Source organism: Pteropus medius, unplaced genomic scaffold (genome assembly GCF_902729225.1).
Source record: "Pteropus medius unplaced genomic scaffold, Ma_sr-lr_union100, whole genome shotgun sequence".
In the NCBI taxonomy this organism is placed as follows: Eukaryota; Metazoa; Chordata; class Mammalia; order Chiroptera; family Pteropodidae; genus Pteropus; species Pteropus medius.
In genome coordinates this window covers 24,424,639-24,436,955 of record NW_024351730.1, presented here as the reverse complement: position 1 = coordinate 24,436,955, position 12,317 = coordinate 24,424,639, and the positions used below count along the sequence as shown (strand labels likewise).

At 39.9% G+C, this 12,317-nt stretch overlaps 1 protein-coding gene across 3 annotated transcripts in view; it reads left to right on the top strand.

Annotated features, from left to right (window-relative positions):
* SCARB2 (scavenger receptor class B member 2) overlaps nt 1-12,317 on the top strand; it is a 58,450-nt gene that overhangs the window by 16,001 nt on the left and 30,132 nt on the right. For 2 of the 3 annotated variants that reach the window (XM_039845489.1, XM_039845490.1), the window contains exon 2: nt 2,421-2,578. In XM_039845489.1, coding sequence (XP_039701423.1) covers nt 2,421-2,578 — 158 coding nt within the window. Of the gene's footprint in view, nt 1-2,289; nt 2,320-2,420; nt 2,579-12,317 lie in introns of those variants that run through there. The other variant, XM_039845491.1, reaches the window with a different exon arrangement.

Genomic DNA, 12,317 nt, shown 5'->3' with positions numbered 1-12,317 from the left:
AGAGGAAAGGAGGTTCATGTTTTGTCTTTAAATTTTTCTGTCTCATCGATCTGACCTTAACTCAGTAAATCAGTTCTGATAGTAAAGGCCAAGAATATTTCAATAATATGCTGTTTGGATAGAAATCTGATGAAGAGATGTTCTGAACTGAAGCCAAACCACAAGTAATGCCTAGTTCACTAACATGGCAACTCGTGGACGTCAGTTTCTTCCCAGCGCTCCAGATGACCAGCTTTACTTTGACAAGCTTAGGTTTTCTGCATTCATTTATTTCACAGCCACTTTTGTTTTTCCCTGTAAAGATTTTTGGGTATTTTCTATTTAATAATAGAGCGATATCATTAAACTCCCTTGCAATCTTGCTTCTATTAAATTGGAGGCCTGGACTACTAAAATTTGACATCCTGTTGTATGCTGTGTCACAGTACATTTTAGCATGTGGTTTGAAGCCAGTCCCTTTGTTTATTGTCACTCAAATCCTCACTGAATGAGGAATGACAGGTGACATAGGGATGCTTCTCTTGGAATCTAGTTATTGTGTCACTAGTGGCCTTACATTGTATCAGTAGATCCCATTTTCCTCTTTTGCTTTTCTTTAAAGAATTTTTCTCAATGTTAATTTTTTTATTCAAAAATTTGGAAAATACAAAATCTCATCAAGTAGAAATTAACAATGACCCAAATTCCCAACATGCAGAGTTAATCACTTTTCACATTTTGATTTGTTTATTTGTAGTCTGTACTTTTATTTTCCTTGTATACTTCAATAATTTTTACTGTAAAAACGTAGTTTTTCTTAATTAACAAGTTGACCGTTAGGACTACTCGATACTAGGTTTCTGTGTGTTAAACTTGAGTGTGGTATTAATCAGGCTTCCACTGCAATGGTAGATAACAAACAAACCCCCAAATCTCAGTGGCTTGTAACAGTAACATTTATTTCAAACTCTAGTGTGCAGGCTGGCTGCAGTTTGAGCTTGGCTGCCTCAGCTGATCTAGGCTGAAGTTTAGGCTTCATGTCTGGTATACATATCACCATTCTAGGGCCTTGGCTGAAGGAGCAACAGGGACCTGCAGTATGCTCTTCTCTTGGCAGAGGGTGGCTAGCGGAAACTTGCCATGCCTCTTGAGACCTTAGCTTAATATTGGGTCATTACTATTCCACCCACATCGTTGATCAAATCAAGTCACTTGGCCAAGCCTGAAGTCAGTAGGGTGGGAAGAATACTCCTCTCATGGGGCGCCGTTCTGTATTAGCTTGGTTTGCTCAGGCTGCCTTCACAAATACCACAGAGTGGGTGACTTGAGCAACAGAAATTTATTGTGTCATAGTTCTGGGTGCTAGAAGTCTGAGGTCAACATGTCACCAAGGTTGATTTTTTCTGAGGCCTCTCTCCTTGGCCTGTAGATGTTTGTCTTCTTCCTGTGTTTTCCCATGCTCTTTCCTTTGTATGTATTTGAATCCTAATCTTTTCTTATAAGGAGATTAGTCATATTAGATTACAGTCCACCCTAATGACCTCATTTAATCTTACATTTCTTTTTAAAAACTCTATTTTCAAATACAGTCACATTTTGAGGTACTAGGAGTTAGGAGACTTCTATATATGAATTTTGGGGGCATGCAATTCAGCTTATAACACTTGGTCAGGGTAGAAAACAAAGGAAGGATTGTAGACAAAGAATACCCCAAGCACTTAACCTCCAGTGAGGCTCGGCTTCCTCATCTGTAAAATAGGGGTAAGCATCTTTGTGTTATGGGTTTGTTGGGGATCGACCTCAAATGGAAGGCCCAAAGCGAGCCTTCTCAGGTCTGTCTCCCTGTCTTCTCTCTTGTGGGCAAGCTGGGAATGCATGCAAGTCAGAGTAGCCTGACTTCCACAGCAGCTATGTGATCCGTGGAATCTTTGTGACAAAGCCGTAGGACCTTTTGTGTACTTTCTTTAACAAAGTTTAAGCTAGTGTGAATTAATGAAAAAGGGAAATTGCTTGTCTCTCCACTTCAGCCTTGTTGTATGCCCATTTCATATTGTTGTCTGGGTTGTAATTCATACTTTTGTTGCCATTTCTGATGTGTAAAATTGGTTGTCTTTTAAGTATCTTATGAAGAATTCAATTGTAAATAAACTGTTGTGGCTGTTAAAAAAAGATCTATGGCCTTAGTCACACTATGTTTCCACCCATGAGCTATGGCTCTAGCATCCTTCCTTTACCACAAATACTTTTGAAGATCTTTTATGGTTTAATAGAGCTGTGGGCTTCATGGCATAAGGCACAGCCCTGCTCTCAAGGGACTACCGTTGAATGCCTGTGAAACAAGTGAGTTAGAAGGTCAGAGTAGAGAATGTTCTTCTCTCGGCCTCTGTGTTCAAAGCCACCTGCCTTACACTTTGTAAATCTCCTTTGGTTTTCTCCCCTAGAATATTGTGCTAAGGAATGGTTCTGAGACCTTTGACTCCTGGAAGAAGCCGCCCCTGCCAGTGTATTCCCAGTTCTATTTCTTCAATGTCACCAATCCAGCGGAGATCCTCAGAGGAGAGATCCCGCGATTAGAAGAAGTGGGGCCATACACCTACAGGTGAGTCCCGACCGCCTCCTTGCCATACTGGAAATATGGAGTGACCCCACTGTGGACTGAATCCCTTGTCTTTTCCCACGAGCATCCTCTGGGTGCTGCTTGGAGGGCACAAGTGTGATTACATCTGTCTGAGAATACCTTCGTGGCCTGGAGTTGTGCGTCAGCCTGTATGTTTAAAAATGCAGCTGCTGCTTTCTAAGTTGGCAGAATGTGGTTATTGAGCCCAAAGAGTTACTTCTCACCCCACAGTCTTTTAAGGTCACTCTTTGACTATCTTTGGTGACTTCTAGCACTTTCCCCTATTTCCCTCTCCTACTAGTTTTAGACCAGTTCCTAAAATTCATTGATGGTTTGCAGACAAGCCTTTTAGTCTCTTATTCACTCCTTTCCCTACCTTTTCTGGGTACAAGAGATAACCCGTGGCAGCGTGAGTTAGTCTTTGGCAGCGACCACCCGTTCCAAATGCTGGGGAGTTAGGAGAATTGCTGTAATCATTTTTTTTAAGAGATTAGTAGAGGGAGGCATTTGGGGACCTTATGGTCAGAGCATTTTCCCTGTTGTTGCTGTTGGTGCTTCTCCCACTGTGACAACCATCCCTCCCCTCCTCCACCCACGATCATCTTTCCTATAAAATATCTCCTTACCAAGTTTTTTGTTTTTTTAATAATATTAGAAGCAGTCAGCAAAATTTTTCTTCTTCAGAACTGCTAAGTGAGAAAAATTCCTCACAACTCTGTCATAATCGATTGCTCAATAAATGGTTGCTGACTGATTTGCTTAGTATGCATGAGTCACTAGGATTCTAAGGGTTGGAATTCAAGGTAAAACTCCTGGTCCCTGCCCCAGGTGCTCAGAGTCTGGCTCTGGAGCGAATCGCTTGTTTTGAATGCCGCCTCCTCCACTCATTAGTCCTCTATGCCTGGGTTTCCTATCTGTAAAGTGAAGATAAAATCAGGACCTTCACCTCAGGATTGTTATGAGGAGTAAATGAGTCAGCGAGTCAGTATTTCCGAAGTGCTTAGACTAGTGCCAGCACATCAGTAATGCTGTTTGCTGTTTTGTTAGTCTCAGTGGGTTGTCTTAGTTTGCATACATCAACATCTGAAACTGTAAAGATGAGCTCTGTTGCTATATAAAAGAACTTTTAAAATTCGCTTGAGTCTTCATTTTAAAAAGTATTTTTGTATGTGTTTTTCATGCCTAAAGAAACTGTATACTGGATAGAGCAGGTCTGTCCTGCTCAGGGACGATAGAAGTTGAACTAGGATCTGAGTGTTCTGTTTGTTTGTTTTGGAATTTTAACCATTTTTTATCGTGATAAAAAAACATGATATAAAATGTACCGTCTTGACCTTTTTTAAGTGTACCTTCTAGTCGTGTTATGTATATTCGCAGTGTTGTGAAGCAGAGCTCCAGAACATTTTCATCTTGTACATCTGAAACTCTACACTCACTAGCTCCCCGTTTCCCCTTCCCCAGCCCCCAGACACCACAGTTCTACTTTGTTGCTATGAATTTGCCTGCCATGGATCCCTCACATAAGTACAATCATGCACTGCTTGTGTTTTTGCTGTTTTCGTTTTGAAACTAAATTCTTTGGAGTGAGAGGGGAGACTGCTTCCATGCAAGAACGAACTCACTTAAGAACTAAGAAAAACCCTAAACAAACAGTAAACCCTCTGGGTCTCCTGGGCCTGTTCCTGTGGGCATGATCCTCATCTCCTGAGAAAACAACATGGGTTCTAATCATAACCCAAAGAAACCTGGTAGTCTTTTGTTAGTACATCTTCTGTGCCTTTGTGTCAGCTAGCTTCATGTTCTGTTGTAAATGTGGTCCTGGGAATAAATATGTCCTAGAAGTAAAACCGTGGCCCACTGTTAGTATACGTCCCCCACGTTCCCATTTTAGAAGGACCTAAGCTTACTTGTGAGGAAAGCCCAGGAACATTTTCCGGGGGCTCCTAATCCAGGACTCACGGATCCTTCAGGGGTCCACGGGAAGAATTCTAGGTGGTCTGTGACTTGGGTGAGAAAAAAATTACATTTTATTTTCACTCACCACTCACTAAAATTTAGCATTTTCTTTGAGTGTAACTGTAGGCAACAAACCACAGCGGTGTTAGCAGTGTGTTAGCGGAACCCCTGGCCTCACCACTTAACGAAGCACAGATACTGTTGTATCTCATGATAGCCATTGCTCAAAACATCATTCATGTTCATAAATACTTCACAGTTACAGTAACTGTCAGACCTGCTGCTACATCTTATTGAAAGTGTCAATAAGGAAGCACACATACTGCCTTATCACAGATTTTAAAATGATAGCTGTATTTTAATCATTGGTTTCCCTTATAATCCTGGGTTTTTAATTTTCTGTGTATAAAAGCATTGATCTGAGAAGGGGTCCATAGGCTTACCCAGACTGCTGTGGAGGAAGATAAGAACCCCTGAGAGCAGATCTAGGAGGTTGGAAGGCACATTAGTCATTCTTGACTATTTCATTTTTGCCGGCATGCATTTTCCTGCTTCTGGCTTTTCTCCCTGCCCTGGTCTCTCTTCCACTCCATTGCCGGAATGATTTTCCAAAGGACACATCTAACATTTCCTTCCCTTCCTGCTCAGGGTCCTAGTGACTCTCCCTGTGTAATATCCAAGGCCTGAGCAAACTGGTTTCTTCTGTATGTCTAGGTCCTTTATTTTATTTTATTATTTAATTTTAATTTTTTTTGGCACTCTCAACCTGGAATTTTATACTCTCACCAGAACTAATTTTATATTCTAACCTGAGCTATCTATTTGAAATTTAACATGAGTCACTTATGTAATTTAAAATTTTCTAGGAATCACACTTCAAGAAGTGAAAAGAAACAGGAAAAATTAATTTTAATATTTTTTTACCCAATATCATCTAAAATATTATCATTTCAACATGTAACTAATATTCAGAATTATTAATATACTTTACATTTTTTTTCACACTAAGTCTTTGAAGTCCTGTGTATAGTTTACATTTATAGCACATCTAATTTTGAACTGGCCACATTTCAAGTATGTAATAGCCTCATATGGCTAGGGCTGCCATACTGGACAGCATGGTTCTAACCGTACTCCAATTATTTTTAAGTCCCCACACTACCATGCCAGTGTGCGTGCTGTTCTCTCCATCAAGAATGAACTTGTCACCACCACCTGTCTCAGCTCAAATGCTGCCTCCTCCTGAGACTTTCTCTGACTTTGGATACGCTCTCTCTGGTATGTGCATCTATTATGACACTGATGAGATGCATTTTAACAACTGGTTTATATATCTGTCGTTCTTCTCAATGTATTGGAAGCTTTTTGAGGGGCAGGAACCTAGTCCTTTCATCTCTGAACATCCAATGTTTAGTGGTTATTTGTGGAATAGTGAATGAAACATCCTCAGCCATGGTTTAAATCTTTAGGACACAAAAGTGGAGAAATTGTTTAAATCTATAGGACACAAGTAGTTCAGCTAGAACCACAGAACTTCATCAGGGGAATCCAGAAACGAAGAATGGGGTCCTGAAAATGAATGAGTTTGTTTAGGAATGGACACTCATGTGTACATCGTGAACTGCTGAGCGTTCCTAGGTGGGTAGAGCAGGTTATAAGCTCTGGTATTTGTAGACAAATATGAGTTTTTAGGGAAATATAGAGCCCCTCTAGCAGGCCTTTTGTAGTCATTTAGTGGATCCGATTTCTTTCAGTGACTTAACTATGGTATTGTTTAGCTACACAACATACAGAACATTTCAGTAGCTCCTGGCATAGTGTTGGATAGTTCCATGGCTTCCCTCCCAATTGCATCAGCTGACTCTGTCCATTGTGTGCAAAGAGTCCTGGGGCAAAGGAAGGGCAGAGCATGCAGGCCCCTAACTGAGTAGCGAGAATTGGCCTAATGGTGGGAACTCTGAGATGCAGGAAAGGCCATGCTGGGCTGTGGAGGGCCCGATTAATTTGACATACAATTTACAGTGGCATGTTTTTCAAAATGTTCCCATATTGATGAGTTCAGAATATTCATGTTTTTGGAAAAAAGATGGTGGCACTTTCATAAGTAGATAAAAACCACTCAATCTAATTTGAGCAATGTAGTGTGTTGTAAATTGAAACTTTTTTTTTATTAAAGTATAGTTGGCATACAATATTAATTAGCTTAAGGTGTACAACATAGTGATTTGATATTTATATACCTTATGATGTGATCACCACACTAAGTCTAGTAACTGTGCAAAGTTATTATGATATTGACTATATTTCCTGTGCTGTACATTACATCCCGGTGACTTATTTATTTTATAATTGAAAGTTTGTACCTCTTATTCTCCTTTACCTTTTTCACCCAGACCCCCTCCCCTCTGGCAGCCGTCTATTTGTTCTCTTTCTATAAGTCTGTTTTGTTTTGTTTTATTTGTTTGTTTTGTTTTTTTAGATATCAAATGTAAGCGAAATCACATGGTATTTGTCTTTCACTTAACATAAATGCCCTCTAGGTCCATTCATGTTGTCGCAAATGGCAAGATTGCATTCTTTTTTATAGCTGTGTAATATTCCATTGTATACGTGTACCACCTCTTTTTTATCCATTCATCCATCAACAGACACTTAGGTTGCTTCCACATCTTGGTTATTGTAAATAATGCTGTAGTGAACATAAGAGTGCATATATATTTTTAAATTAGTGTTTTAATTTTCTTTGGATAAATACCCAAAGGTGGAATTGCTGGGTTTAGCAAAAGCTGCGGATTGAGTAGCGCTAGATCAGGCCTGTTGACACAAAGCTAATTTGCCTCATGATCCTGTTGCTTAGTGATATATTTGCCAAAAATGCGTATTCAGTTTAAGATATTCCATGACTTCTGCAGCCCTTTTGAGATTTATTTTTTATTTTGTTAGGTTTTTCTATTTTGCATACTATTTAACACTTCACAAATTTTTAAAAATCAATTTAAGGGCTCTTTCAACTTTCATATATCTCAGATGTATTTGATAAATATACACTATCGCATTAAACATCTTCTTTTTGAGTTTCTTAGATTTGCTGTTTGGATTTTTCATTTCTCTTGTAGGCTTATATTACTTCTTTGATAGTAAGAAAATATGTGAGAGATTAATATCTCAGGTTTTTTAATTCATTGAGCATTAAGTGATACTGGATTATGAAATAATCAACATATGCAATATTATATATAACATTACCTTTAAAATTGTAAACTATGGGTCAGGGGGAAAATGGCGTAGATGATATAGGCTCTGTTCATTCCTCTGGCGACCAAATCAAAGTTGTGATGGAAACAGGGAGCAAACAGCAAGGAAAAATCACCTGGGATCTAGATGAACAAGCCATATAACTAGAGAGAAATCTAATAAATCACCCTACAATGGCAGAAGGTAGGACGGGGCAAGGACGCTGGGCTGCCATGTCTCTAGCGGCTGAGTGAGATGGAGGCTGGGGCAGCCGCAGATGCCTCTCAAATGGGCCACGCCCATGAGCAGACTTTTGCCGTGACAGATATGTTCTCTCTGAGCACCAGTGTGGGTTTGGCCGACACTGAGTTGTTGAAGTGAAGCCGTGACAAGGATCTCCCCCACCTTCCCCTAGCAGAAGTATTGCAGTATCCATTGTTTCTCTGTTGAGCCCTCCCCACTCCCAGTGCACGGACTCAGCACCACCATAGCTGTGACGTCATCAAACTGAATAACAGAGGTTGCTCTGCCCAGAGGATTCCCTGGAACTCTGCCTCCCCCAACTTGTGGCCCCACCCAAGCCATATACAGGTGTATCCTCCACAAGTCAGGTGCTTGCTCCTTGCTGAGCTATACCTAGACTCACACTGGTGGCAGCTGGCCTCGGTTTCTGGTGTGGCCTTTTGAGGCAACTATAAGTACAGCATCTGTGGATTGTTTGTTGAATTTTAACAGGTGGCCCTGGAGTGGCAGAGGCTTGGGCTAAATTTGGCCTGTAGCTGAACCCCTCTCAGGACTGTGCCACTGGACACCTGTGTCACAAATCCACACTTAGAAGACCAGGAGACTTAGTAGCTTTGCTGAGTACATAGAAACAGACATGGAAAGGCAGCCAAAATGGGAAGACAAAGAAACAGAAACCACATGAGAGAACAGAACAGAGATCCAGAGATAATGGAGTCAAGTAATCTAACAGATGCAGAGTTCAAAACACTGGTTATAAAGATGCTCAATGAACTTATGGGAAGCGTAGATAAATTCAGTGAAAACTTCAACAAAGAGATAAAAAACATAAAAATGGAAATGGAAATTATAAAAGAGAACCAGTCAGAAATGAAGAACACATTATCTGAGATGAGAAGTATATTAAACAGAAAAAACAAAGTGAAAAAAGAAGAGAATCAAATGCCCTATCTAGAGGATGAGAAAGCCAAGGACACTCAATCAGAATGGCAAGAAAAAAGAAGCTAAGACTATAATAATAATTTAAGGAGCCTATGGGACACTATTAAAGGTAAAAATAGCTGGGTCGTCGGGGTACCTGAAGGAAAACAAGATGTTGAACAGCTATTTGAAGAAATAATGATGGAAAACTTTCCTAACCTGGTTAAGGAAATAAACATAAAACCCCTGGAAGCTCAGAGAATTCCAAAAATCAGGAATCCAAAGAGGTCCACACCAAGATACATCAATTAAAATGCCAAAGGTTAAATACAAAGAGAGAATCTTAAAAGCAGTGAGAAAGCAGATAGTTACCTATGAGGAAGCACCCATAAGACTGGCAGCTGATTTCTCAAAAGAAAGTACGCAGACAGGAGGATTCGGCACAAAATATTTGACATCTTGAAGACTGAGGATCTACAACCAAGAATACTTTATCCAGCAAAACTATCATTTAGAGTTGAAGAACAGATAAAGAGCTTCCTAAACAAAAATAAGCAAAAAGAATTTATCACCAACAAGCCAGTATTACAGGAAATGTTGGAGAGATTTCTTTAAGAAGAAAAAACATATATCAAAAACAGGAATAAAGAATGGTAACAACTACATTCCTATCAATAAGTACCTCAGATAGAAAAGAATTAAATGCTCCAACTAAAAGATGGAGTGGATAAATGGTTAAGAAAACAAGACCCCTACATGCTGCCTACAAGAGACTCACTTCAGATTAAAAGATACACACAGACTAAAAGGAAGAGGATGGAAAACGATATTGCCTTGATGGACCTAGATGGTATTTAAGTCAGACAGAGAAAGATAAATACCATATGATTTCACTTATATGCAGAATCTAAGGAACAAAAAGAGCAAACTAATCAAAAACAGACTCACAAATATAGTGGACAATTTGGTGATGGACAGAGGGGAGGGGTATTTGGGGAGCTGGGAGAATGGGGTGAAGGGTTAAAGAAGTACAAATTAGTAGCTGATATATGGTCACGGGGATAGGGAGCACGGCATAGGGGATGCAGTTAACATTAATAGGTTGGCTAGGTGGAGGGCCAGAGGAGGGAGGGAGCAATTGGGGGGATCGTTTTATGAACTATATAGATGTTTAACCAATGTACTATATACTTGAAACTAATTAAAATAAATAAATTTTTAAAAAGTGTAAACTATGATTTATATTACAAATACGTATAAGCAGTAAAGGTAAACTTGAAAATGAAGTGAAATAAGAAAAACTACTACTATCCATGATTTCACTGTCTCAAAGATAATCAGTTCTAATATTTTAATGAATATCTTCTCAGCCATTTTTCCATGGGTGAGTTTTACTTTTACATGGTTATCATACTATCTCTATATATATGATATGCATACATATGTAAATAACATGTGTATTCTTTTTTCTTAATTTACATCTTAGGTGTTTTCGCATATATGTCTTGGCTTTATACTAGTACATTTTACTGATGATAATATTCAAAAGATAGAGGGAATATATTACTGTACTTTAGTCGACCATTTCCTTCTTGGACATGTAGACCAGTTCTCATTTCACCCTTTGATTACCACGTGGATTGAATGCTTTCTTTGTGTTTGCCAGCAGATTGTATTTCCATACTCCTAGTTCTTGTCCTTCGCCTGTTTGCCTATCTGGGTTCTGGTGTGTTCATACTACTCTGTAAACTTTTATATGTAATGGTCTTAACATTTTGTCACATTTGTGGAAACTGTTTTATTTGCCTTTTTCATTTCTAAAATTTACATTCAGTCAAATCTATTCTTTTATAGACTTTTCTTTTATTTCTGAGCTTAAAAGGTCCTGTTCCCTTCAAAAGTTTGATATTCAAGTCTATTTTCTTGTAGTTCTATTTTTCACATTTTATTTCTTAAGGATCTAATTGACTCCTTGGAATTTAGCAAAGGTAGGAACTTTCTTTAAAGTTTCAAATTCTGTCCTGTTAGCCCTTTGGTCCTCTTTACTCATCTCTGAGCCATTCAGAATACATTTTTTTTTTAAATATCAAAGAGATGATAGAAAATTTAGAAATGCCACGGTTATTGTTTCTATTATTGTAGGAGAATGTTTATCTCTTTTTCTAAACCTGACTCCTCTCCGATACCATTTTTTTCTCAAAATAAAAAGAGTGTCTTTAGATAGTTTTTTTTTAAAGTCTTGAACTGCTCAAAAGTGAGAAAAATGTAAAAGATTCCCCCCACCTTCTTGTCCTGTACGAAAAGTGATGACCAGGTACTTGTGAGTTTTAAATGCACGTGGAGGTCCTGGGTGACTTGCCTGCGTGAGCTTGGTGGGTCAGGGTAATGCTTTGAGGATGGGGGACCGTTTCTATCTTCAGGAGTGGAGATGTTTCTTGCATACCCTCAACAAACGTGAGCCATGTCCTCCCCGCCCCACTTTGTGCTTTTTCCCAGTAGCCTGCTTTGGGCTTTCAGTGTTTAGTCTTTCACTTAGCTGACAAGGCCGTGGTGATGGAAAGTTAAATCCAGATGCTGCTCAGCACCCTGCCTGTGGGCCACTTCCCTTGCTCTGCTCTTTCTCCCTGGTCTGCTCATCCACCCTGTGACTTCACTTTTTCATCGACTTATCTGTTCAGTCCAACCATGCCCTGAACTGCAGGCTGTGCTTACTAAACCACCTCTGTAGTGTGTGCTTCTCTGCCATTACCAGCTTTCCCATCCCTCCACTTCAGAAATACATCCTGTGCTTTCATGCTGTGCTGCCTGCCCTGGCTCTCCTTCTCCCTTTGTCTGGAAGCTTCTCCACCCTCCCACCCCGAGGAAGCTTACTCCTTCCCGAACCAATCCAAACATGTTCCTGCATGATGCCTTCCTTAGGACTCCCATTATAGTGGCCACCCCTCAGTCCTCTGGGGGGTCTCGCCAATGCCCAGCAGCTAGCTTCAGAGCACTTTCCATGTGTGAGGTCGCCGTTTAGGTGGCAATCTCCTGAGTGCTGCTCCATGGATTCTTTGAGGACAAGAACCAGGTCTTAACCGCTTAGCTCAAGCCTTCACACATATTAGTAGCTAGTGTTTCCTAAGCACTTAATGTGTACCAGGTAGTGTCCTAACTGGATAACAAGCTTATGAGAACTTAATTCTCACAACAACCCTATGAGGAAGGTACATTATTATCTCCATTTTACAGATGAGGAAACTGAGGCACAGAAGCAACGAGTCGCTTCTTCTTAGTCACAGATCCAGTAACAGAAGAAGCCAGACAGCCTGGCAGCCAGATCTCAACCCACACTCGACCTAGTGTGCAGTCACCTCTGACAGTGATT